General features: G+C 35.2%; 1 protein-coding gene across 4 annotated transcripts in view; it reads right to left on the bottom strand.

The window, feature by feature from the left end:
- The window catches only part of PHKB (phosphorylase kinase regulatory subunit beta), a 193,773-nt gene that overhangs the window by 126,008 nt on the left and 41,156 nt on the right, over positions 1–26,609 (bottom strand). For all 4 annotated transcript variants that reach the window (XM_027092140.1, XM_027092138.1, XM_027092141.1 and 1 more), the window contains 2 exons: positions 19,695–19,810; positions 2,975–3,038 (listed from right to left, as the gene is read on the bottom strand). In XM_027092140.1, the coding sequence (XP_026947941.1) occupies positions 2,975–3,038; positions 19,695–19,810 (180 nt within the window). The remainder of the gene's footprint in view (positions 1–2,974; positions 3,039–19,694; positions 19,811–26,609) is intronic.

The following is a 26,609-nucleotide window of genomic DNA, read 5'->3' as shown; positions in this document are numbered from 1 at the left end:
TCCCCTCTTCCCAATCCTTTCACGTCTGTGGTCGTTCTTAATCCTTCATTTCCTGGATTTAACCAGAATCCTTCCTCCAGAGGAAGTTGAAGTGAGAAGAGAGTTTACGTATGTAGGGAGAGGAAGAGAGGCAGTTGTGTCACCATGCTCCAACAGGAAACTTTCCTAAATGCAAGACTTGAGGTACATAGTATCAATATTATAATTGCCATAACAAAATCCATATCATATTTTACATGTCTGCATAAGTTCCTAAAATGTATCTTCACTGACTTAATTAGCATTTTAATAGCTTAAGGTTAATTATAGCATTAGTTGAACACCTCCTTTGCCGCCTCACCTTTGGAATCTTTACAAAAATTGCTAAGAAAATTAGTTTACTTCTTGATCCAGAGAGGTAACCTGTATTGCTGCATATTATTCCTTCCACTGACAACTCAATCCATGGTCACCTGATTAGGGGCAGAAATTGGTCAAAGATCTTTTAAAAATTTAAGGCAACCCTAAGGGTTTCCCTTTTATCCCAAAGAAAATGAGATTTAGACATATGATTACAACCAGTTGAGGGTTAAGCTAGGATCACGATTTCCAATTCTTTGGCTTCACATGTTAAGCAAGTTCCCCTTTGCATGACATATACATCGATATACATTAAATTGAAACCAACGAGGGAACTGACATGGAAAATATATGGTATATAATGCCAGGAGTATTTTAAAATGTGAAAGCTGAACAAAAGACTAGAGGAAATGCTTCTCAAACTCTTCCAAAAAATAGCAGAGGAAGGAACACTCCCAAACTCATTCTACGAGGCCACCATCACCCTGATACCAAAACCAGACAAAGATGTCACAAAGAAAGAAAACTACAGGCCAATATCACTGATGAACACAGATGCAAAAATCCTCAACAAAATATTAGCATCAGAATCCAACAGCACATTAAAAGGATCATACACCATGATCAAGTGGGTTTTATTCCAGGAATGCAAGGATTCTTCAATATATGCAAATCAATCAATGTGATACACGATATTAACAAACAGAAGGATAAAAACCATATTATCAGCTCAATAGATGCAGAAAAAGCTTTTGACAAAATTCAACACCCATTTACGAGAAAAACCCTCCAGAAAGTAGGCATAGAGAGAACTTACCTCGACATAATAAAAGCTATATATGACAAACACACAGCCAACATCGCTCTCAATGGTGAAAAACTGAAACCATCTCCACTAAGATCAGGAACAAGACAAGGTTGCCCACTCTCACCATTATTATTCCACATAGTTTTGGAAGTTTTAGCCACAGCAATCAGAGAAGAAAAAGAAATAAAAGGAATCCAAATTGGAAAACAAGAAGTAAAGCTGTCACTCTTTGCAGATGACATGATACTATACATACAGAATCCTAAAGATGCTACCAGAAAATTACTAGAGCTAATCAATGAGTTTGGTAAAGTAGCAGGATACAAAATTAATGCACAGAAATCTCTGGCATTCCTATACACTAATAATGAAAAATCTAAAAGTGAAATTAAGGAAACACTCCCATTTACCACTGCAACAAAAAGAATAAAATACCTAGGAATAAACCTACCTAAAGAGACAAAAGACCTGTATGCAGAAAACTATAAGACATTGATGAAAGAAATTAAAGATGATAAAAAACAGATGGAGAGATATACCATGTTCTTGCATTGGAAGAATCAACATTGTGAAAATGACTCTACTACCCAAAGCAATCTACAGATTCAATGCAATCCCTATCAAGCTACCACTGGCATTTTTCACAGAACTAGAACAAAAAATTTCACAATTTGTATGGAAACACAAAAGACCCCAAATAGTCAAAGCAATCTTGAGAAAGAAAAATGGAGCTGGAGGAATCAGGCTCCCTGACTTCACACTATACTACAAAGCTACAGTAATCAAGACAGCATGGTACTGGCACAAAAACGGAAATATAGATCAATGGAACAGGACAGAAAGCCCAGAGATAAACCCATGCACATATGGTCACCTTATCTTTGATAAAGGAGGCAAGAATATACAAGGGAGAAAAGACAGCCTCTTCAATAAGTGGTGCTGGGAAAACTGGACAGCTATATGTAAAAGTATGAGATTAGATCACTCCCTAACACCATACACAAAAATAAGCTCAAAATGGATTAAAGACCTAAATGTAAGGCCAGGCACTATAAAACTTAGAGGAAAACATAGGCAGAACACTCTATGACATAAATCACAGCAAGATCCATTTTGACCCACCTCCTAGAGAAATGCACATAAAAAAAAAATAAACAAATAGGACCTAATGAAACTTAAAAGCTTTTGCACAGCAAAGGAAACCATAAACAAGACGAAAAGACAACCCTCAGCATAGGAGAAAATATTTGCAAATGAAGCAACTGACAAAGGATTAATCTACAAAATTTACAAGCAGCTCATGCAGCTTAATATCAAAAAAACAAACAACTCAATCCAAAAATGGGCAGAAGACCTAAATCGACATTTCTCCAAAGAAGATATACAAGTTGCCAACAAACACATGAAAGAATGCTCAGCATCAGTAGTCATTAGAGAAATGTAAATCAAAACTACAATGAGGTATCATGTGACACCAGAGTGACGTAAGTCAGAAGGAGAAAAACAAATACCATACGTTAGCACATATATATGGAATCTAAAAAAAAAAAAAAGAAAAAGACTAGAGGGAAAAGTTACTGAAGAAAGAAAATGAGAATTCTTAATGAAGAGGGTTTCTTAAATTAAGCAATCTTTTTTTAGTTAGAAACCTAAAATTTAAGCAGCAAACCATATTCAAAGGAAAGGTTGTTCAACCATGGGCTGCTACATAAATTACAGACATTCTCTGATCATAATGAATGACTTGGTTAATAAATGGCCAAATTAATTAAACATGCAATTCAAAAAAATAATCAAAGTCTGTTGCTGCTATTGCTGTTTTTTTACCTGGTTGCCAAAGAGGTTGAATCCATTAATTGCTTCTAGAGCTGCTTTTGCTAAGCCAACAGAGCTGCAAGAGAAAAGGAAATACTTTATAACTCTGATGCATCTGGCTACAAAATAAGAACCATTATCTGGTGAATATTCATAGGCAAGTTTCTTTATTAACACTTATATAACATCTTCCCTAAGAAGAATGATGTCTAAGAAACTTTAGTCTGACATTTCACTATTTTAGTTTTCCTTTCTTATAGTTAGTGACCTTCAGGGAAAAATATTTCTAAGTTCACTTTGATCTAGACAAATGGTCATACTATTGATGGGAGTAGTCTTAACTCCAGTATCATTTATATTCACTAACTCAAGGAAAAAAAAAAAAAGATTAAGTTTAGAGGAAGGTGTACTATGACGACATGTGCACAGCAACACCAGGGTGGGCATCATTAGCTCTGATCAACTAACAGAGCTTTTCTGATGTCAATTCGGAGCCCTAGAAAAGATTTTGCATGCCATACACTTACCACAGAGTGTAGTTTAATATACCCATTCAAATACTCTTTGCTTAGGGTCCAATAAAATAGGCATTATTTTATGCTCACAGAGCAAATGATCATCATACTTCTCATTTTTTGCTATATTCTTCTCTTTGAAATAAAATGTGTACCCCTTTGGCCTCTCAAATGCCTCATACAATAGTGCTGGAAAATGGGAAGACCCAAATTTCATTAAAAATATATGACACTGTCATCTGATAAATATCAACCTTTAAATATTTTAGATCTAATATCTAGTTTATTTTAGTTATTGCAATTTTTTTGTTTTTTCTCAAAGAAACTGCATATTCCATTAATCATTTGGAATGATTGTGACCTGTCATCAATGATGATGACCTGTCATCATTTCTCTAAAGCAGTGATTATCAAAGTGTGGTTCCCAAAGCAGCAGCATTACCTGGAAACTTGCCAGTTCTCACTGCTCTCTGGGACTGGGGTGTTAACAAGCCCTCCACGTGCTCGAATGGACTTTAAATTTGAGAACCACTGTTCTAAGCTATTTATGTCATCACAATCTATATTTTCTATGGGTTGTTTTACATGAAATGTTAAACAAGTAAGCATTAATTTTACTATGGGATAGTAAATAGGTGGGAAACATTTTAAAATACATGAATGGGAAGGAATATACCCATTATTTTATAACTTTAAATGAAACAGAACCTTTAAAAATTGTGAATCACTATGTTGTACACCTGCAACTTATATAATGTTGTACATCAACTATACTTCAATTTTAAAAAAGGATAATTAATGTATGGAGATAGTGATCAGGTGGAAGATAAAGAGAAGAAAACAAAAACTTATAATTCAATGTCCTAATTTGCATACCTGAGAAACTTTTGACACATTAACTCTCAGATGCCTATTTTAAGTTTTAAAATACCTTGGAATTGATAAAGCAATGCAGTTTATAGGAATAAAGTGAAATCCAGGACCTCAAAGATGAGCTAAGAAAAGGAACAGATTTTTTTGTTTTTATTACAAAAGTGAAAGCACAAAGGTGAGTGACTCATACTATAAGATTTTACTCATAGCCAATATGATCACAGATATAGAAAATCCTAAAGAATCTACAAAAATGTGCTACTGGAGCTATTAAGGACATCTGGCAAGGCCCCAGGAGACAAGATCACTATCAAAATCAATTTTATTTCTACAAACTAGCCATGGACATCTGGAAATTTAAAGTTAAAAATAAATACCACTTACTATCACATGAAATATTTTATCATAAACTTAACAAAATATATGCAAGACCTGAACACTGAAAAACATTTCTGAAAAAATTAAGGAAGACCTAAATAAATAAAGAGCTATCCCATGTTCACAGATTGGAAAACTGAAGATCATTAAGATGTCAGTTCTCTCCAAAATGATCTATAGATTCAATGCAATCCCAATCAAAATATCAACAGGCATTTTTGTAGAAATTGACTAGCTAATTCTAAAATGTATGTGAAAATGTAAAGTCCTGGGTTAGTAACAAAGTTTTTTTAAATGAGAGCAAAATTGAAGGACTACTTCGGAGGCAGAAGAGCTCCATGACTATGAAGGCAAAAGAAGAAATTTCTGAAAAGATGAGAAGAATCTGTGGTAGCGTAGAGCAGTTCTTCTTGGTTTTAAATAAAGCTATTTATTACTTAAAAAAAAAAAAAAGCTGAAGGACTACTTGATTTCATGACTTACCATAAAGCAACAATTATTAGTACAGTATAGTATGGGTCAGGGCAGACATATAAATCAATAAAATAGTCTAGAAATAAACCCATATGTATATGATCAAAGAGCCAGGTAATTCAATGGGGAAAGAATAGTCTTTAATGGTGTTGGAATAATGAAATATCCATATGGAAAAAAAAATGAACCTCAATCTTTGCCTCACACTGTACACTAAAGCTAATTTGAAATAGATCATGACTTAAATGTAAAAGCTAAAACTATAAATCTTTCAGAACAAAACCTAGGAAAAAATCTTCTCAATTTTGAAGTGGCAAAAATTTCTTAGACACATAAAACACTAACCATAAAAAATTCTGATAAATTAGATTTCATCAGAATTAATATCTCTGATATTCAAAAGATACCATTAATAAAATGAAAAGGCAAGTTACGCTCTAGAAGAAAATATTTGTAAAACACATATCTTACAAAAGACTTGTATCCAGAATACACAAAGAACTCTTAAAACTCAGTAAGAATACAAACAACCCATTTTCAAAGTGAGAAAAGGACTTGAACAGACACTTCAAAATGAAGATATATGAAGATACATGAAGATACATAAATGCCACATGAAAAGATGCTCAATAAAATTAGTCAACAGGAAAATACAAATTAAAATGACCACATACTCATAAGAATGATTAAAAATAAAAATACTAACAATACCAAGTGTAGACAAAGATGTGGAGCAATTGAAATTCCTACCATACATTATTGGTAGGAATGAAAAATGGTAAATTCCTTTCAAAAAACAGTTTGGCAGTTTCTTAAAAAGTTAAAACACTTATTATATAACTCAGGAATTCTACTCAGGTATTTTCCAAGAGATATAAAAATATATGTTAACAAAAAGATCTGGATCCAAATAGTCAGGACAGGTTTATTTTTAATAGCCCCAAACTGTCAACAACCCAAATTCCTATCAACAGAAAATGGATAAACCAAACTGTGATTTATCTGTACAATGGGATACTACTTGTCAATAAAAAGGAACAAAAGACTGAAAAAATTAAATGAAATACATGAACGGAAGGTGGAGTTGACATAATTTTCCTTATTCATCTAAGTACCATGAAAAACCCTGGACATTGCATAAACAAAGATAAAAAGGCTCAGAAAAATGGAAAGAAGGCAGACTGCCTAGGAACCTCAGGATTCTAAGAACAGCACTATGGTGAGTCTCCTGAGTACCCTTTTTGCCTCATATATACCAGACTTAGAGCTGAAGAAACCAACAACTAGGAAATGTAGGTAGGTGCATACAAAAAATCCCCAACAAAAGCCAATGGACCAGGAAAAGGGCAGCCTAGCAAAATAGAAAACTTTTAGACAATAACCACTCAAAAAAACTGTGACCCTACTCCCACCCACCCCTGTAAATGCTGAGTGGGAAATTTAGACTTCTACACTCCTGAGTCTATAATGAGGAACTGCATCCAACATCCAACCACCTCAGTTGTGGTGGTGTCAGAAAAATCCAAGGAGGAAGTCAAGACTTTCATTCCTGATGGATGACAAAAGTCTCCCCTCTCACACCTCAGTGTCAGTGGAGATCACATAGGGTGCCTAAACTTTCATTCCCACCCATCAGTAATTAGGTGAATCTCCCCTTCCTCTTGGGATGGTGCCAGAGGATGTCCAGTGGAGAATTAAAACTTTCACTAATGCCCAGCTGTAAAGCGGCCACACCCTTTCCCTGTCATGTAAGTGGAGGTCAACTGGAAATCAGTAATGAGGTACTTCCATCGTTCCCAGCCAGGGAGGTATTAATGGAAGCCTACTGGGGAGCTAGACATAACAACCCAGACCCAGCAGTAATGAAGAGTCTCCATCTTGGGTGTCAACAAAAAAAAAACCTGGCCTTACATTCTCACCTGGCAGTAATGGGGTGATGTGCCTACCCGCTTCCCCTGCCAGAGTGGTGGCAAAAAATACAGCTAAAATAAAAAAGTAAAGTCCCCAGGGTCTTATAATACCCCCAAAATCCATGTCTCAATACTAATAATTTAAAAAACCACTCATCATATCTAGAAACAGGACTATCTCAAACTGAATAAAAAAGGGCAATCGATAGATAGAAACACTGAGACAAAAGAGATGTGAGAATTATCTAAGATTTTAAAGCAGCCATGACAAAAAGGCTTCAGTGAGCAATTGTGAATATGAGTGAAACAAATGAAAAGAGAAAGTCTCAGCTAAGAAACAGAAAGTCACAGCAAATTTTTTAAACTGAAAAATACAATAATCAAAAGCTCAGTGAACAGAATGAAGGAGACAGAAGAAAGAATAGCTAAACTGGAAGATAAAACAATAGAAATAATCAAATCTGAACAAAAGAGAGAAACTAGACTTAAAAGAAACAAAAGAAGAGAACCTCAGGGACCTGTGGGACTTTAACAAAGATTTAACATTCATGTCATTGGACTTCCTGAAGGAGAGGAGAGAAAGGACAGAGTTAAAAAAAAAAAAAAAAAGCACTTGAAACAATGGCAGAAATTTTCCCAATTAGCAAGAGACAAAAAGCTGAGTGAGACTCAAACAGAATAAAATAAAAATATCCATTCTAGAACACATCATAACTTCTGAAAACTAAAGACAAAGAAAAATCTTGAAAGTAGCCAGAGAAAACAATTTACCTACAGGGGAAAAGCAATTAAATAACAGTGACTTACTTATAGGAAACCATGAAAGCTAAAAGGATGTGACCCAAGAGTTTTTAAGCATTGAAAGAAAAGAATTGTCAACCTAGAACCTTATACCAATAAATATATTCTATTTATTTAAGCAAGGCATTCTCAGATGAAGGAAAAATAAGAGATCTGTCACAAGCAGATCTACCCTAAAAGTTTGACTAAAGTAAGTTCTCAAAACAGAAAGGAAATGCTAGATAGATAGATAGAAAGAATATGGTAAACAAAAATACTGATAAATACAATAGGTTTTTCTTCTCCTCTTGAGTTTTATAAATTATGTTTGACAGTTACAGCAAAAGTTATAACACTGTGGTTCTAAATGTATATGGAGGAAATATGTAAGATAATTATATTATAATAAATGGGGGAGGGTAACATGACACAAACAAAGGTAAGCTTTCGATAATCCCTCTAACTGGTAAAATGATGACATCAATACACTGAGTACATATGTATACATAATAATATAGAGCAACCACTAAAAAGCTATAAAAAAGATACATTCAAAACCACTATAGAGAAATCAAAATGGAATTCTAAAAAATGTTTAAGAACCCACAGGAAGGTAGGAAAAAGAAAACAGAGAAATGAAAAAGAGAGAGAGTAAACCTTAAGCTCAAACATATCAATAATTACATTAAATGTAAAAGGTCTAAATACAGCAATTAAAAGAAAGATTGGCAGAGTTGATTTAAAAACATAACCCAACTATATACTGTCTACAAGAAACTAATTTCAAATACAACAATATAGGCAGGTTGAAAGTAAAAGGATTTTAAAAAGAAGTATCATGCAAAAAAGCAAAAGAAAGCATATAACTGAAGTCCCAAGCCCAAGTATTTGGAGATGGGCCTTTGGGAGGTAATTTGGCTTAGATTAGGTCATGAAGGTGGGGCCCCAATGAATAATGGGATTAGTATGTCCATGCCACACAGCATGTGGGATCTTAGTTCCCTGATCAGGGATCAAACCTGCACCCCTTGCAGTGAAAGCATGGAGTCTTAACCACTGGACCACCAGGGAAGTCTGGGGATTAGTATCCCTTTAAGAAGAGATGCCAGAAAGCTTGCTTTCTCTCTCTCTCTCTGCCATGAGAGGACATGGCAAGAAGCTGACCATCTGCAAATCAGAAGAAAGTCCTCACCAGAGAACAGAAATGGCTGGCAACTTGATCTTGGATACTCTAGCCTCCAGAAGTATAATAAACAAATTCCTGTTGTTTAAGCTGCCCAGTCTATGGTACTTTGTTATAGCAGCACAAATCAACTAATAAAATTCTATATAACAAGAATATATATATTTTTTCCAGTGCCCACCAACATATACCAAGAGATCATACCTTGGCCATAAACAGAATCTCAAGACTATAAAAGAACTGAAATCATACTGTGTTCTCTAACCACAATGGCATCAAACTAGAACCAATAATAGGACAACAACAGGAACATCTCCCAACACTTGTAAAGAAAACAATACACACCTGTCTACATAATCCACATGAACCAAGGAGGAAGTTTCAAGTGAAATAAAAAAATAGACTGAACTGAATGAAAATGAAAATATAACATCAAAATTTATGTAGTATAACTAAAGTGCTGAGAGGGAAATTAACAGCACTAAATGTATATACTAGCAAAGAGAAAAGCCTCAAATCAATTACCTAAGCCCAATGTAATGAAGCTAGAAAAAGAGCAAAATAAACCTGAAGCAAACAGAAGGAAATAACATAGATAACAGCAGAAATCAATGACATTCAACACAGAAAACAGAAAAAAATGAATGAAACAAACACCTGATTCTTTAAAGAGCAAAAGAAAATTGACAAACCTCTAGAAAGACTAACAAAGAAATAAGACAAAACACACGTGACCAATATTAGGCATAAAACACGAGATATCACTACAGACACTGCAGACATCAAAAGGATAATGAGAAAATACTCTGAACAATTTGATGCACATAGCTTAGAAGGAATGAATCGATTCCTGGAAAAGCACAAACTATCACTACTGACCCGATATGAAATAATTTGAATAGCCCTGCAACTATTAAGGAAATTGAATTCATAATTTTCAAATGGTCAAAAAAGAAATCTCCATACATAGATGATTTCATTGAAGAAATCTACCAAACATTTAAAGAAAAACTGACACCAATTCTACACAATCTCTTACAGAAAATAGAGGGAAAAATATACTTCAGAGTTCATTTTATGAAGCTAGCATTAAGCTGATACCAAAACAAATCAAAGACAATACACAAAAAGAAAACTACAGACCAGTATCTCTCATGAATACAGATATTAAAATCCTTTTTCAAAAAATTAGCAAATGGAATTTAGCAATATGTGGAGTGAATTATCACCATAACTGACCAAGTGAGGTTTATTTTAGGGATGCAAGGCTAGTTTGATAATCAAAAATCAATCAATATAATCCACCATATTAGTAGGCTAAAGAAGAAAATTGACATGATCATCTCAGTGGTATTAGCAGAGGAATAGATACATAGAACCCAGAAAGAGACCAATACAAATATGTCCACTTTATTTTTAACACAGCACAAAGGCATTTCAATGGAGGAAAGATGGCCTTTTCAACAAATGCAAATAATGCTGAAGCAATTGGACATTCATATGGAAAAAAAAAAAAAGAACTTCAACCTAAGTCTCATCACACCTTATACAAAGTTAACTCAAAATAGATCATGAACTTAAGTATAAGACATAACACTATATAACTTTTGCAAAACAAACCATCAGAGAAAATCATCAGAATCAAGGGTTAGGCAAAGAGTTGTCAGACTTTACACCAAAAGCCCAATCCATGAAGGGAAAAATTATAAAATGGATTTCATAAGAGTTTTGCGCTAACAAAAAAACAAGCTACAGACTGGGAGGATATATTTGCAAAACAAAGAACTGACAAAGGACTCGTATCAAGAATTATATAAAGAACTCTCAAAAATCAACAATAAAAAATAATCCAACTAGAAAATGAGCAAAAGACATGAGACATTTTGCTGAAGAGGATATGCAGATGGTATATAAGCACATGAAAAGATCCAATATCATTATCCATTAGGAAATGCAAATTAAAACCACAATAAGATATCACTACAAACCAATCAGAGTAACTAAAACAAAAAATAGTGATTACACCAAATGCTGGCAAAGATGCAGAGAAATTACACTACTCATACATTGCTGGTAGGAATGTAAAGCAATATAGGAACTCTAAAAAACAGGCTTGCAGTTTTTTAAAAATCTAAACATGCAACTACCCACCAAATGAACTACTGGACATTTATCCCAGATAAATGAAAACTTTTGTTCACACAAAAACATATTTTAAAAAAAATTTTTTTTTTTTTGGTTACTTGTGCTTTAGGTGTCATAGTTAAGGTGTGACCTTGTCTAACCCAAGGTCACAATAATCTACAACTATGTTTTCTTCTAAGAGTCTTATACTTTTAGCTCTTACTACCAGTCATTGACCCACTTCCAGTTATTTTTTGTACATGATATGAAGTAGGATCCAAATTCATTCCTTTACATATGGCTATCCAGTTGTCCCAGCACCATTTGTTGAAAAGACTACTCTTTCTCTATCAATTATCTTTGTACCTTTGTCAAAATCAACTGACCATAGATGGGTTTATTTCTAGATCATTAATTCGACTGCATTGATCTCTATATCTGTTGTTACACCAGTACCACACTTTTAAAGTATTGTAGAAGATTACTATAACTACAGTAAGCTCATTATTGTAGTAAATTTTGAAGTTGCAAAGTGTGACTCCTCCAACTTTGTTCTCAATGTTGTTTTGGCTATTCTGGGTCCCTTGCATTTCCATATAAATTTTAGGATCAGTTTGTCAATTTGTATAAAAAAGACAGATTTTTGATATAGAGTACATTGAACACAGGATATCTTTCCATTCTTGTATGTCTTAATTTTTTTCAACAATATTTTATAGTTTTTGATGTACAAGTCTTGCATTTCCTTTGTTTATCCCCTCTACTTTTAAAATGAGGAAACTAAGCCCTGAGAGATGAAGTGTAAGTGGCTTTCAAATGCATCCTTACTTTCTCTTTGGTGAAAACTCTCTTCCCTACTAGAATCTATGCAGATCATTTTACCCTGGTTCTCAAGAACAACTGAGCCAATAATCTGGGATTAAGATACTGCCCTACTGCCTCAAATCTGCTATCTAGCTTTTCATTGCCTGAAGAAGTACCTGATGCTTCCACAGGTTAAACAAATTCCATAACAATTCATGTGGTACTGCTAGTATACTTAAGACAAGGGACACAGTCTCTTTTCATAGCCAAAGTCACTTTAGAGAAATGACAAGAAGGAATAAAGTCCAAATGAAGAATATGTGGTGGTTTAACACACGTCTGCATTGAGGACACGGGGAGGGGGAAGGGTAAAATGGGACGATGTGAGAGATTAGCATTGACATATATACACTACCAAATGTAAAATGGATGGCTAGTGGGAAGCTGCTGCATAGCACAGGGAGATCAGCTTGGTGCTTTGTGACCACCTAGAGGGGTGGGATAGGGAGGGTGGGAGGGAGGGGATATGGGGCTATATATGTATATGTATAGCTGATTCACTTTGTTATACAGCAGAAACTAACACGACATTGTAAAGCAATTATACTCCAATAAAGATGTTTAAAAAAAAACAAAACACGTCTTCAAAATCTTTTTTTTTTTTTTTTTTTTTTTTGCAGTACGCAGGCCTCTCACTGTTGTGGCCTCTCCCGTTGCAGAGCACAGGCTCTGGACGCGCAGGCTCAGCGGCCATGGCTCACGGGCCCAGCCGCTCCGCAGCATACGGGATCTTCCCGGACCGGGGCACGAACCTGTGTCCCCTGCATCAGCAGGCTAACTCTCAACCACTGCGCCACCAGCGAAGCCCACGTCTTCAAAATCTTTGACACTTCTCCCATCACAAGGTGGAGAATCACTAGAATATGGCCTGGTCTTACTGACTCTAACAAACAGGATGTAGTGAAAGTTATGCTGCATGATTTCCGAGGCTAGGTCATGAAAAGAAATACAGCTCCCACCTGGCCTGTGGGTTTTGAGACACTGAACCTTGGAACCTAGCCTCCATGCTGTGAGGAAACTATATGGAAAAACTTCATATATGGGTCTTCTGGCAGACAGCTCCTGCCAAAGTCCCAGTCAACACTCTGATACCTGAGTGAGGAAGCCTTCAAAGTTGACTCTAGCCCCAGCCACAACTGATGGCAAACACATGAGACCCTAAGCACCCTAGCTTAGCCTAGTCAACCCTCTGAACCATGTGAGTTAACAATAATAAAAGATTGTTGTTGTTTTATGCTTCTAAGTTTGGGGTTGTTTATTTGAAATAATAGGTAACCATTTAAGAACCTAAGGCAGCTTCCTAACTGCACATGCACCCAGCACAATCATACCTATTCTTGCATACTTCAAATGGAAACCAAACAGTACCTGCATAAGAATTCTAAATTCTCAGAACTTAAGAGTTAGAAGAGCCCGTAGGAGTCATATGCTCTGACAATGCATGCAAAAACATTCACTGCCGACTGGTTTTTTTGCTTAAGGATGTGTCCCCAATGCCCTAGGAGTCTCCATTAGCCCCCAGTGCACCAACGCTTACAGGCATTTAACCTAGTAATACCAGAAAACTTCCACTTACAGTGCGAGGTATATGTGTTATTAAGACTATTCACAGTATTTTGAGAAGTGAGAGAAAATAACTTATTCAAAAGGCAAATACATAAAAAATTCTGTACTGGAGGAGATACATAATATAGCCAGTCCAAGGTTCTATGTTTAAAAATGATGCAAAAAGACAGCTAAGGGATGAATTTGGAAACTGTCTTCTAAATAAAGCATTACAAAAGAAAGAAACACTGTACCTGGACTAGAGAAAAGGTCAAATTCTTAACATTTTAATTTTCTTTCCCAATGCAATTGGTTGAATAATTGGACTTAATTGAAATTCACAAATATGTTAATTTATTATTTACTGGTTATTTAAAACTCTGGCAACAGCAAGCTATTTAGAAACAGAAACACACTCCTATTGTGATCTTACATTTATTGGCAAATATAATACGTATGTTGTAAGAATTAAAAGTATTTTACTGGCACAAGACATTATCAGAAAATTATTCCATGATTAGCTAATGCACATATTAATATTAGGTGACTGTAACCAACAGAACATTCACCAATTTGATTCTTGCAAGGCGTTACCTCAACACTTACTTACGGGAACTAAAGTAAAATGATGTTTACCTGGGAGATAGTTTGTAATAAAGCTATTTATTGCATAAATGAAAGCTTTCCTAGAAAAGATGATGGGTTTGGACTAGGTGATTTAAAACCCACCATGGAATCCAAAAAATTAACTGGCAAGCATGGAAACTAAATTTACAATCTCCTATTCATTAACCTTATGCTTAAACTCCCTAAGCTATCCAATCATACTTTCTGAAAGAAAAAGGACTTTACAGTACTATAGTTTTAATGGGTGTTCATGAATTGCTCAGTACAGAAAAAATACATAAAATGAAGCAGAATGGATGGATAGCTGTTTGTATCATAGCTCAATGACTGGAACATCAAAAATGACTTAAGGAGACTAAGTAGTTACTTTAAATAACAAGCACTGTATGAAGTAAAATGGCCACTAAAAGCATCTTAAACTGAGTAAAGTAGAGCCATGTGGTTACTTATCTGATATTTTAGTGATAGCTTTCTTTATTGCAAAAGCCTAGAGAACAGAACATAAAACCGTAAAACAGAAAAAAAAAAAAAAACAACCACACACACAAAAAACCCAATAATCTTTCCATTTGGATATATAACTACAATAATCTTTCCATTTGGGCATATATTACTAAATTACTACTAAGTTATTACAGCTTTCCTTTTTGTTTCCCAATAGCCAAAAAATTCAAAGTTAGGTTTGGGATTCAATTCACATTTTATAGAAGACTCATCTCTTCTCCAAAACAGAGTTTTGGTTTAAAGGGTTTAAAGATAGCCCCAAGGTGTAGAAATATCCTTACATAAATGAGGAAGGGAAAATATTAAAATTAAAAACTTGAATTAAACTTGGAGCAGTTAAGAGGACTACCTGGATATGTAACTCTGGGGATTAAGAATTAGTGTTATAATAAATAGGTACCAAAAGAATATATGAAGGAAAATGCAATTAAATCCAATAATATAAGATTTTTAAATGTAAGGGAATTTATTAAAAGACTTAGAGAATAAACAGAAGAAAAAAGGAGAATTATTTGAAATAGTTCCAGACACCCTAGGAGAAACTAAAAGGAGCATGTTGTTTGAGGAAAGTTAAGTCAACAGAAAAATCGGGAGAGCAGCGAATGGTTACTTAGGAAACATTTAGAGTTATACTGAACTTAGAGCAATGGATTCTTTTACCAAATCCCTGAAAAGGGTGAGGCTGCTGCGAGAATGGTGTTGGTTAAATGTAATGAGATCACTTTTTAGAAAACAATTCTGAAGTTTATCTAAGAAATGCTAAATAATTCAAGAATTTGGACTGAAAGAGATACCAGCAAACCTGGGGCTGAAAAGGGTAGAATCAGGAAGGGACTGACAAAAGCATTACGCTGAATCAAGCTTTACTGATTGCTAAGCAAAGATATCCTTGAAACTTAGCAAAATGTCACCAAGATTGTACACCCTGCCGTTCTTTCAAACTTTAGGAAAACTTTTTCAGACTTCAAATTACAACGTGATACAGTAAAAATAACATTGGATTTGGAGGCCAACCACCTGGAATTCAGTTCTAGCTCTACTCACTTTTGATTTGAATCATTTAAGGAGTGGAGGGGAGGAAATTATAAAACCTTCTAAACTTTAGCTTCCTCCTGTATAAAAGGTAGTAATGTTTCCTGCTTGGCCTAAATAAAAATTATTCTGTAACTGTACAGTGCTACAGATTGCAATTATTAGAGGACCGCTGAGCATGGATGCTGAAGAGAGAGCCTCTATCCTCAGAATACTATGTGTAGGGACTTCCCTGGTGGCACAGTAGTTAAGAATCCACCTGCCAACACAGGGGACACGGGTTTGATACCTGGTCCGGGAAGATCCCACACGTCGCGAAGCAACTAAGCGCGTGCACCGCAACTACAGAGCCTGCACTCTAAAGCCCGCACACCTAGAGTCCGTGCTCCACAACAAGAGAAGCCACTGCAGTGAGAAGCCCACGCACCACAACAAAGAGTAGCCCTCGCTCGCAGCAACTAGAGAAAGCCCATGCGCAGCGACGAAGACCCAAAAGAGCCAAAAATAAATAAATAAAATAAATAAATTTACTAAAAAAAAAAAAGGAATACTATGTGTGTATGTTTTGGGGGCCCGGGGGCAGTAATCTTCTTTGATCAACATGCAGTTTAGAAGGGATGTGCACACTGTGGCAAAAGAAAAAGGGACATTTACCAAGCCAGTGAGCACAAGGCCTTAGGGAGCATCAAGGCGATAGTCAGATTGTGCTCTCTCTGATTCCTGCTAAGGAGAATTGCATGGCAGAGATGGAGAATGACAAAGAAAGTTAGAGGGCAAAGGGCAGTATGAGTACTTACAGCAAGAATTACTGTTTTATTTCAGGCTTTCTAAAATTATAAGAACAGTTTAAGGATATAACAAGGATATTGCATTAAGCAATCCTTGGATCAGATCCAACTAGGCACAGATAGTTCTGGGATGTCTTACAGCAATAGACTAAGAGGTGTGACTTAATCCCTTACTGGTAGTGGCTCTACATTCTACTCCCTGGGCATAAGCACAGAACAGATTGCCAACAAACACAGGAAAGGATGCTCAACATCACTAATCATTAGAAAATACAAATGAAAACTACAATGTGGTATCACCTCACATCAGTCAGAATGGCCATCATCAAAATATCTACAAACAATAAATGCTGGAGAGGGTGTGGAGAAAAGGGAACCCCCTTGCACTGTTGGTGGGAATGTAAATTGATACAGCCACTATGGAGAACAGTATGGAGGTTCCTTCAAAAACTAAAAAGAGAACTACCATAAGACCCAGCAATCCCACTACTGGGCATATACCCTGAGAAAACCATAATTCAAAAGAGTCATGTACCACAATGGTCACTGCAGCTCTATTTACAATAGCCAGGACATGGAAGCAACCTAAGTGTCCATCGACAGATGAATGGATAAAGAAGATGTGGCACATATATACAATGGAATATTACTCAGCCATAAAAAGAAACGAAATTGAGTTATTTGTAGTGAGTTGGATGGACCTAGAGTCTGTCATACAGAATGAAGTAAGTCAGAAAGAGAAAAACAAATACCGTATGCTAGCACATAATATATGGAATCTAAAAAAAAAAAAAAAAAAGACTAGAGGGAAAAATTACTGAACAAAGAAAATGAGAATTCTTAATCAAGAGATTTTTTTTAATTAAGCAATCTTTTTTTAGTTAGAAACCTAAAATTTAAGCAGTAAATCATATTCAAAGGAAAGGTTGTTCAACCATGGGATCTAAAAAAAAAAAATGGTTCTGATGAACCTAGGGGCAGGACAAGAATAAAGATGAAGATGTAGACAATGGACTTGAAGACATGGGGAGGGGGAAGGGTAAGCTGAGACGAAGTCAGAGAGTGGCACTGACATATATACACTACCAAATGTAAAATAGATAGTGGGAAGCAGCTGCATAGCACAGGGAGATCAGCTAGGTGCTTTGTGACCACCTAGAGGGGTGGGATAGGGAGGGTGGGAGGGAGATGCAAGAGGGAGGGGATATGGGGATATATGTATACGTATAGCTGATACACTTCGTTATACAGCAGCAACTAACACAACAATGTAAAGCAATTATACGCCAATAAAGATGTCAAAAAAAATTAAAAAAAAAAAGAAAGATATTGGTCTTCCACCACTGCTGCCATCACTACGTCCATGAGTGCCTTAGGGCTCAGGTCTCCCGTAGTTTCAAAACAGACCATTTTGGCAGCAGAGGTGACATATCTCAAATAGGCTTGTGGATATCTGAGCTAAGAAACATTTGGGGAAAAAAAAGGTTTGAAGTTCTTTTAAGTGTTCTACCATGGAAAATTAGAAGATGAATGCTAAATGTATAAAACCCATCATCCAAAGCTAAATGGCAAACTTCATTTCCCATCCATTTGAATAAAACTGGCCTGCTACAATTGAGATTAATTTTGCATGGAAAAGGTAGCAAAGAACATCACTTAATGATCTTCCTAGCCTTGAAATAAAATCCTTAATGATTCAGTTTAAAGATGGCACAGTTACAGGAAAACATGTTGGAGCCTCTGTTTTTTTGTGCTAGGGACCTCTCAATACCCTCACTTTCTAGGGTTAATGGTAACTTTTACCCAAGGTTCTTTCTGAGCTTACTACAATTTTTATAAATAGGAAAAACCCTACTCCAAATATTTTATACTGAAAATAATGTCAGTGGGACCATACTGGCATATATTAAATATTTATTAAAAAGCAGAAAAGGGGTCTGATAAATCATAAATACTGAAAAGGTAAATTTAAAAAAATCACCTTTTCCAATCATATAAACTTTCTGTCTTGAATTTGACTGATAATCTGGAATGCTGAGAACTTATAGCTGAAATATAATGTTATCTTCCTATTTTTAGTATTTGCCAGAATTTGTTTAATGTCTGAATTGCACTTTACCACAAACTATTTCTCTCCTTTACTGTCTTCCTTACATATTGCTATTATTCTACTCTGTATTATAAAAATGCCTCATATGAATCATAAAACTTATAGGAAAGTTTGTATGTTAGCTGTCTGGAGTTAAATGAAAAATCCTTTTTGTTTCAATCTTTGTTATTAAAATATTCTTAAATATGTGAGTATACTTACATTTCAGTGTTTACTTATGCCAGGTGTTCAAATGCTTTATATATACTAACTCAATCATTACAACAACTTTATAAAGTAGAGTACATTACTATCTCCATTTTATAAATCAGGAAACTGAGGCAAAGAGATCTTATACAGCTAGTGATCTGGAGCCAGTTTTTAGTTTACTAAATATCTTATATCAGCTTAATTTTTTGTGTGTAATTAGTCCTTCTATCCAAAAAAGTAGAGAGCTGCAGATTCCTCTTAACCAGTGTTTCCTAAACTTTCTTCAAGTCTCAATAAAGAGACTAAACTGACCTATAGCTGATAACCTTTAGGTTCTTAAATCTTTTACTGTGAAATGGATAGGACTGATTGAGCTACATTTTTTAGTTAAACAAAATATAAAGGGTATGAGTATCTCTTGTTACAATAAAAATCAGCTCTATAACACGAAAGGGAATTTTACATGCAATGCATATACAGTTGCTGTTTGGCAATTTTAATGTACTTGATCTTTCAAACAGTGTCATTTCAGAGAGGAAAAAGAAAATGACTTGGTTGAGCAGAAAGGCCAAGCCTTGGACTGGATACTGATATGCACGTACTGACACCTTGGGAAGCTGGGAAAGACACCCTGCTCTTTTCCTGCATCTGTTGATGGGCACTGAGAGCAGACTCTTCCTTTAATTTTATGTGAATTTCATCTGAATCATATATAGAAAAAAGGAGATGAAAATTACATAGAAACCAGAGTTCTAATCTAGTTCTTTGATTTTTGTTCATGCTCCACACATTTAAATTAAAACAAACAAACAAACACTCAGAAATCAGCAAATTACCTCGAATGCAGCTCTGTGCTGCCATTATTATATTTGCTTCCTCTTTCCCAGACACCAAAGTCAGGCACACGGTAAACTCTTTCTACACAAAATACAAGGTTCTGAATAAAAGAGACCTAAAAGAAAAGAGATGAAACATGAGGACACGTAAAATAACAGGACCTTTAGATATTGATAAGAACAATCAGATATTTGAAAATTTGGATTTGAAATTCAAAATGTATTTGCCTACCAACACTTTTTTAACATGCTGAAATTTCTGTGATTATTACATTACTATGAATACACTCTTATATCCAGTTTTTCTAATATAAAGCCTAAAGTGAGAACCTAGTATAAATAGTACAGAAATAAAATTTAAATCCTGTCAATGTTCCAACTATAATTCTTCAATGATGTATCTATCAACATTACTGTTCATGAGGGCTGTGCCTCTTAAGAATTAAGAAAAATATAAAGCACTGTTTTATACTAGATAATAATATTTGGAATCTAAAATGTCAAATGTTAAAGAAGTCTAACACTTTGGAGATAAAAAGGTATTTTTCAGTTCTAAAATGAGTCAGTCTCATGGTAGATCAACCTAGAGTCTTGAGTTTATTACTCATGGAATCTGATCTTCCTCCTGCCATTTCTATAGCTATAGGTACCCATTTTTATATACTCAAAGCTTACAGTTGGAGATGGGCCCAACCAATAGGCCAGAAATCACAGCTTTCATGTAAAGATTTCAAACATTTGATTAAATTTGTACTTTCAATAGTAACTATGGAAAGCAGAGATTATGGTCAGTTCTCACTTAAAAGTTTATTCATTTTAATAAAAACAATATCTTATGTGGGCTACTGGTCCTAATTACAGGGTTTTTAATTTAGTCATCATGTTTGGTTCAATATTGCATACTGAATATGTGCATCTTGTCTACCCTCTGTCTCGTTATCCCTCTAAAGTGGTAATACATATTCCCTGACCTCCACCCTACACACCTAATTAATTTAATGCATATATTCTTAAGAATGACACATAATAACACTAAAAACCAAGGTAAAGTTCCACCAGTAGACTAGAAACTTTGAGAAATTATAGAAAAAGAGAAAGCAGTAGGAAAGAATTGGTTGAGAAATCAGAGCAGAGGAAAACACAGCCTCTTAAAATGATTCTTCCTTGTTCTCTAGGGTCTCTAGAAAGTCTCTAAGCCCAGAGTTAACAAATACATTGCTCAAGAGTTGACCAGGAAGCAGTCTACATACGTTCTCTCACAAATGATGAATGGCTGAGGCAGTTGAATCCGTGACCTTTTCATTCTCAATCCCAACATAGAGATATCTGCCCTCAGAGCCAAGAACAGCTCACATATTTCAGTGAAGGAAAAAGCAATTAGGGTGTTGGGGCCTCACACAGAAATATAACAGAGCATTCTAGGTTTTCATAAAACACAAACCTATCCTGTCACTTCTCCACCAAAGAGTGGAGCAGTACACACCTCCAGTAAACATTTTTTTACTTCAAATATTGGGGAGGGTCTTCCCAGCTTTCCCAATTTCTTGTTACCTTACCTATTTCCCTAAGGAAAACCTGCCCATATAAAAATTGTGGTGTAATTTTATAAAACCTGATGTCTTCAGCTTTTCCATGGTCTTTAGAGTTATTTAGATTCTATAAAACGTACAGGAAATACTTAATACTTGTCAGGTCTCCAAGTTAAAAGATTTGAAACCATCTAAATCCTTCTTCCTCTTATGACAAACTTCTTAAGTATATAGTCCATATACTTGCTTCTTCCCCCTCTTAGGAGGACTTTAGGACCAGGGCTGGGCCCAAGTGAGGCAGTATACTCAGGCTGCATGAATGGTGTAATAGTTGGCCAAGAAGGCATTTTTGGCTAATAAGTCCCATAAGTAAAACTAAAATACCACTTACATTCCAGTTCCGCAAAAAAGGAGTTTAGAAATTGCCATTCCACTTCATCCTAACAAATAAAAAGCTTTTTAACTCTTCTTGGATCCATGAGAGGGGGGAGGACACAGAGCAAACTGCTGTCCCAAGACTGGAGAGACCCACAGGCAAAAACAGGCAGTTATGGCTCCCTAGAGCATAGACTCATGAGCAGAAACCACCTAGGGAATCAGTGCTGGGGTAGTAAAATCTGAACTGTAACTGACAAATTGCTAGAGGCTCACTTAAAAACTCTTGAAAGGTAAAAACTCCAGGGCAACCCAGTCATAACAGGGTCCCGACAGTATTGTGAGATTTACCTCCAAGAACTCAGCCAGGTTCCCACAGAAAATATCCTAGGAAAATCCCCTGTAGCTTCCAGCAAGAAGAGGGAAAAAGTAACCATTTTGAAATACATTGAAACATTCTGTTTTTCTTAAGAGGGTCTCCCCTTAGGGGAAACTAGTTAATCAAAGCCAGACCTGCTGGGCTATTTTCAGAGCCTAACTGACTGGGGAAGGGAAATACCCAATTCCAGCCAGCTCTAACCTTCCACATGGGGAACAGAAATTTTCAATTCCAGCCTACCAGAGCCATCCTGTCCTACCTAAGGGGAGAGAAAAAAACTGAAAACACTTATGAAGTTCATAGTCCAGAGGCACAGGCTAACTAACAGACTGGGACCTAACCGTAGGATTATAGAAGGCTAACTAGAAGACTGCCTAGGTCCATGAGCTGATCACGCGCTCTTTGAACCGTTCCTATAAAACTCCTCACTACCTCCTCCAGGTAGGTACACACAGTTTTGAGGTCATTAGACCACTGTAGCCCCCTTTGCCTGGCAAAGCAATAAAGCTATTCTTTTTTACTTCACCCAATAAATAAATAAATACTGCCTAATCATAGCAAAATAATAGCGACAATGTATTGATAACTGATTATGTATGTTTATGACTATATCTTATGTGTGTATATGTTTATGTATGCTTATATATAAATAAAATAAATGACAGCAAAGATACAAGGGATAAGAGGAAAGAATTAGGATTTTTTTGTTATTATAAAGTACTCACACTATGTGTGAAGTAGTATAGTGTTATTTGAAAGTGGACTTACTGTAAATGTATATTGCAAACTCCAGGGCAACAAGTAAAAAAAGTAGGAAAAAAATGAAATGTAAATGATGTGCTAAAAAAGGAGAGAAAACAGAAGCATATTAAAAAACTCAATTAGAGCAAAGGGAAAAAAAGAGTGGAAGACAAAAATAGACAAACTATAAGGGCAACAAATAGAAAACAGTAACCAATACAGCAGATAGTAATCCAACCACATCAATAATCACTTTGAATGTCAACGTTCCAAATGCACCTATTAAAAGACAGAGATTGTTAGAGTGGATCAAAAACCATGACCTAACTATATGTTGTCTATAACAAACCCACTTTCACTATAAAGACACATACAGATTTCAAGAAAATAAATGGAGAAAAATATACTATGCTAACACTAATCACCAGATGAGAAAGCTGAAATAGCTATTTAATTTCAAACAGAGCAGACTTCAAAGGAAGGAAAGTTATTAGGGATAAAGAAGGGCATTATATAATAATAAAGGAGTTGATTCTCTAAGAAGACATAACAATCTTTAACATGTATATGCCTAACAACATCAAATTGTGAGGGAAAAAAGCAACAGAATTGGAAAGAGAAACAGATGAATTCTCTATCAGAGTTTAAGACTTCAACACCTCTCTATAAGAAACAGATCCAGCAGGCAGAAAATCAGTAAGGATATAGTTGAACTCAATGACATCATCAATCAACTGGATATAAAGGACATTCACAGACTATTTCACTGCAGAACAGCAGAATATATGTTCTTCTCAAGCTTACATGGAACACTTACAAATACAGACCACATTCTGGGTCAAAACCACACCTTAACAAATGTAAAAAGATATAAATCATACAATGCTCTCAGTCCACAAATGATTAAACTAGAAATCAATAACAGAAAGACAACTGGAAAATCCCCAAACATGAAGATTATATAACATAATACTACTACTATATGGGTCAAAAAAAAATGACATGAAACAGCTTTTCAAAATTTTAATTCACTTTATAGCATTGAATGCATATATTAAAAAACAAGAGATCTAAAATCAATATTCTAAGTTTCTACTTTAGAAAACTAGAAAAAGAGCAAATTAAATCCGAAGGAAGAATAAGTAAAGAAATAATAAGAATTAGTACAGAAACCAATGAAATTGAAAACCAAGGAAATTAAGAGAAAAAAATCAATGAAACCAAAAGCTGGTTCTTTGAAAATTAAATAAATAAGCTTCTAGCTATGCTAACTAAGGAAAAAAGAGAGAGGACACAAATTACTATTAACATAAACAAAAGAGGGGACATCACTACATTTCCCATGGCAATTAAGAGTAAGTAAAGGAATACGAAGAGTAACTCTATGTTCATAAATTTGATAACCCAGATGAAACAGACCAATTCCTTGAGAGCCACAATAAAACAAAACCAACAACAAAAAAAGAAACAGATAATCTGAATAGACCTGTATCTATTAAAGAAATTGAATCAATAATTATGACCTTCCAAAACAGAAAGCATCAGTTCTAGATGGGTTCACTGGTGAATTATACCAAACATTTAAGGAAGAAATTTTATCAATTCTCTACAATCTCCTTCAAAGGATAAAAGCAGAGGGAATACTTCCTAACCCATTCTGGGAGGCCAGCAATACCTTAACACCCAAACCAGACAAAGACATTTTAAGAAAACTACAGACCAATAACTCTCAACATAGATGCAAAAATCCTCAAAAAAATATTTGCAAATTGTGCTTCCTTGGTGGTGCCGTGGTTGAGAATCCACCTGCCAATGCAGGGGACATGGGTTCAAGCCCTGGTCTGGGAAGATCCCACATGCCGCAGAGCAACTAAGCCTGTGTGCCACAACTACTGAGCCTGCGCTCTAGAGCCCGCAAGCCACAACTACTGAGCCCGTGTGCCCTAACTACTGAGCCCAGGCTCCACAACAAAAGAAGCCACTGCAAGGAGAAGCCCATGCACCACAACAAAGAGTAGCCCCCGCTCACCACAACTAGAGAAAGCCCGCACGCAGCAATGAAGACCCAGTGCAGCCAAAAATAAATAAATTTATAAAAATATATATTTGCAAACTGAATCCAAAAAAGTATAAAAAAGAATTACACCACACCAAGTAGAATTTATCTCAGGCATGCCAAGCTGATTCAACATTAGAAAATCTATTACTATAATACATCACAACAAAAGACTAATAAAGAAAAATCACATGATCATTTCAACAGATGAAGAAAAGTATTTGACAAAATCCAATACTGATTCATGATCAAAAATTCTTGGTAAACTAGGAATAGAGGGGAACTTTCTCAACTTGAAATGGACTATCTACAAAATATATACAACTAAAATCATATTTAATGGTGAGAAACTCAATGCTTCCTCACTAAGATCAGGTACAAGGCAAGCATGTTCCTTCTGGCCACTCCTTTTCAAGATCATACTGGAAGTCCTTGCTAACTTAATGGGGCAAGGAAAGGAAATAAAAGGTATTCAGATTGGGAAGGAAAACATGAAACTGTCTTTGGTGGCAGATGACATGATCATCTATGCAGAAAGTCCAAAACAATCAACAAAAAACCCCTGGAACTAATAACCAAATATAACAAGTTGCAGGATACAAGTTTAATATATAAAAGTCAATTACATTCCTATATATCAACAATGAGCAAGTGGAATCTAAAATTAACATCCTCAAAAATGAAACAGGTATAAATCTAAGGAAATATATATAAGATCTATATGAGGAAAACTACAAAACTGATTAATGTCATCAAAGAAGGACTAAATAAATGGAGAGGTATTTCATGTTCGTGAATAGGAAGACTCAATGTTGTAAAGCTATCAGTTCTTCCCAAATTGATATATATATTCAATACAATCCCAACCAAAGTACCAGCAAGTTATTTTATGGATATTGACAAACTGATTCTAAAGTTTTTACAGAGAGGCAAAAGATCCAGAATAGTCAACCCAATTTTGAAGAAGAACTAAGTCGGAGATATCACACTACCCAATTTCAAGATTTACTATAAAGCTATGGTATTCAATACAGTGTGGCACTGGCAAAAAAATAAACAAACAGATCAAAGGAACAGAAAAGAGAGCCCAGAAATAGAACCCCATAAGTATAGTCAACTGATCTTTAACAAAGGAGCAAAGGTAAAACAATGGAAAAAAGACAGTCTCTTCAACAAATGGTGCTGGAACAAATGGACATCCTCATTAAAACAAAAAAATGAATACAGAAACAGAACTTATATCCTTTACAAAAATAAACTCAAAATGGATCATTGACCTAAATGTAAAAGCAAAACTATAACTCCTAGAAGACAACACAGGAGAAAATCTAGATGACCTTGGGTATAGTGATGCCTTTTTAGATAAAACGTCAAGGAAACAATTTATGAAAGAAATAATTGATAATCTGGACTTCAATACAATTAAAAACTTGCGCTCTGTGAAAAATAATGTCAAGAGATTCAGAAAACAAGCCACAGATTGGGAGAAAATGTTTACAAAAGACACACCTGATAAAGCACTGTTATCCAAAATATACAAAGAACACTTAAAACTCAACAAAAGAAAACAATCTGACTAAAAAAAAATTAATTAACATTCTATGTTTGCAATGCATATTTATAATTCTCCAATTCTGGTATTCTAGCCCTTGAATACTTATAACCCATACCTTTGTTTTATATCCAATTATGAAATATATCCATTTGGATTTTCCATTAAACACCATGTTCTAAATTCTTCCACCATTTGTAAGTACTTCTGAATTCTGTTTTTCACCGTAAGACCACTGGTTTACTATGCTCTAGATCTAGAAACACATCTGTGGCTACTGTGT

This window comes from Aethalodelphis obliquidens, unplaced genomic scaffold, assembly GCF_003676395.1.
Source record: "Aethalodelphis obliquidens isolate GAN/ISIS:26980383/991018 unplaced genomic scaffold, ASM367639v1 scaffold75, whole genome shotgun sequence".
NCBI classification, from domain to species: Eukaryota; Metazoa; Chordata; class Mammalia; order Artiodactyla; family Delphinidae; genus Aethalodelphis; species Aethalodelphis obliquidens.
Note: the sequence above shows the minus strand (reverse complement) of the source record. Positions and strands in the feature narration are given on the sequence as shown.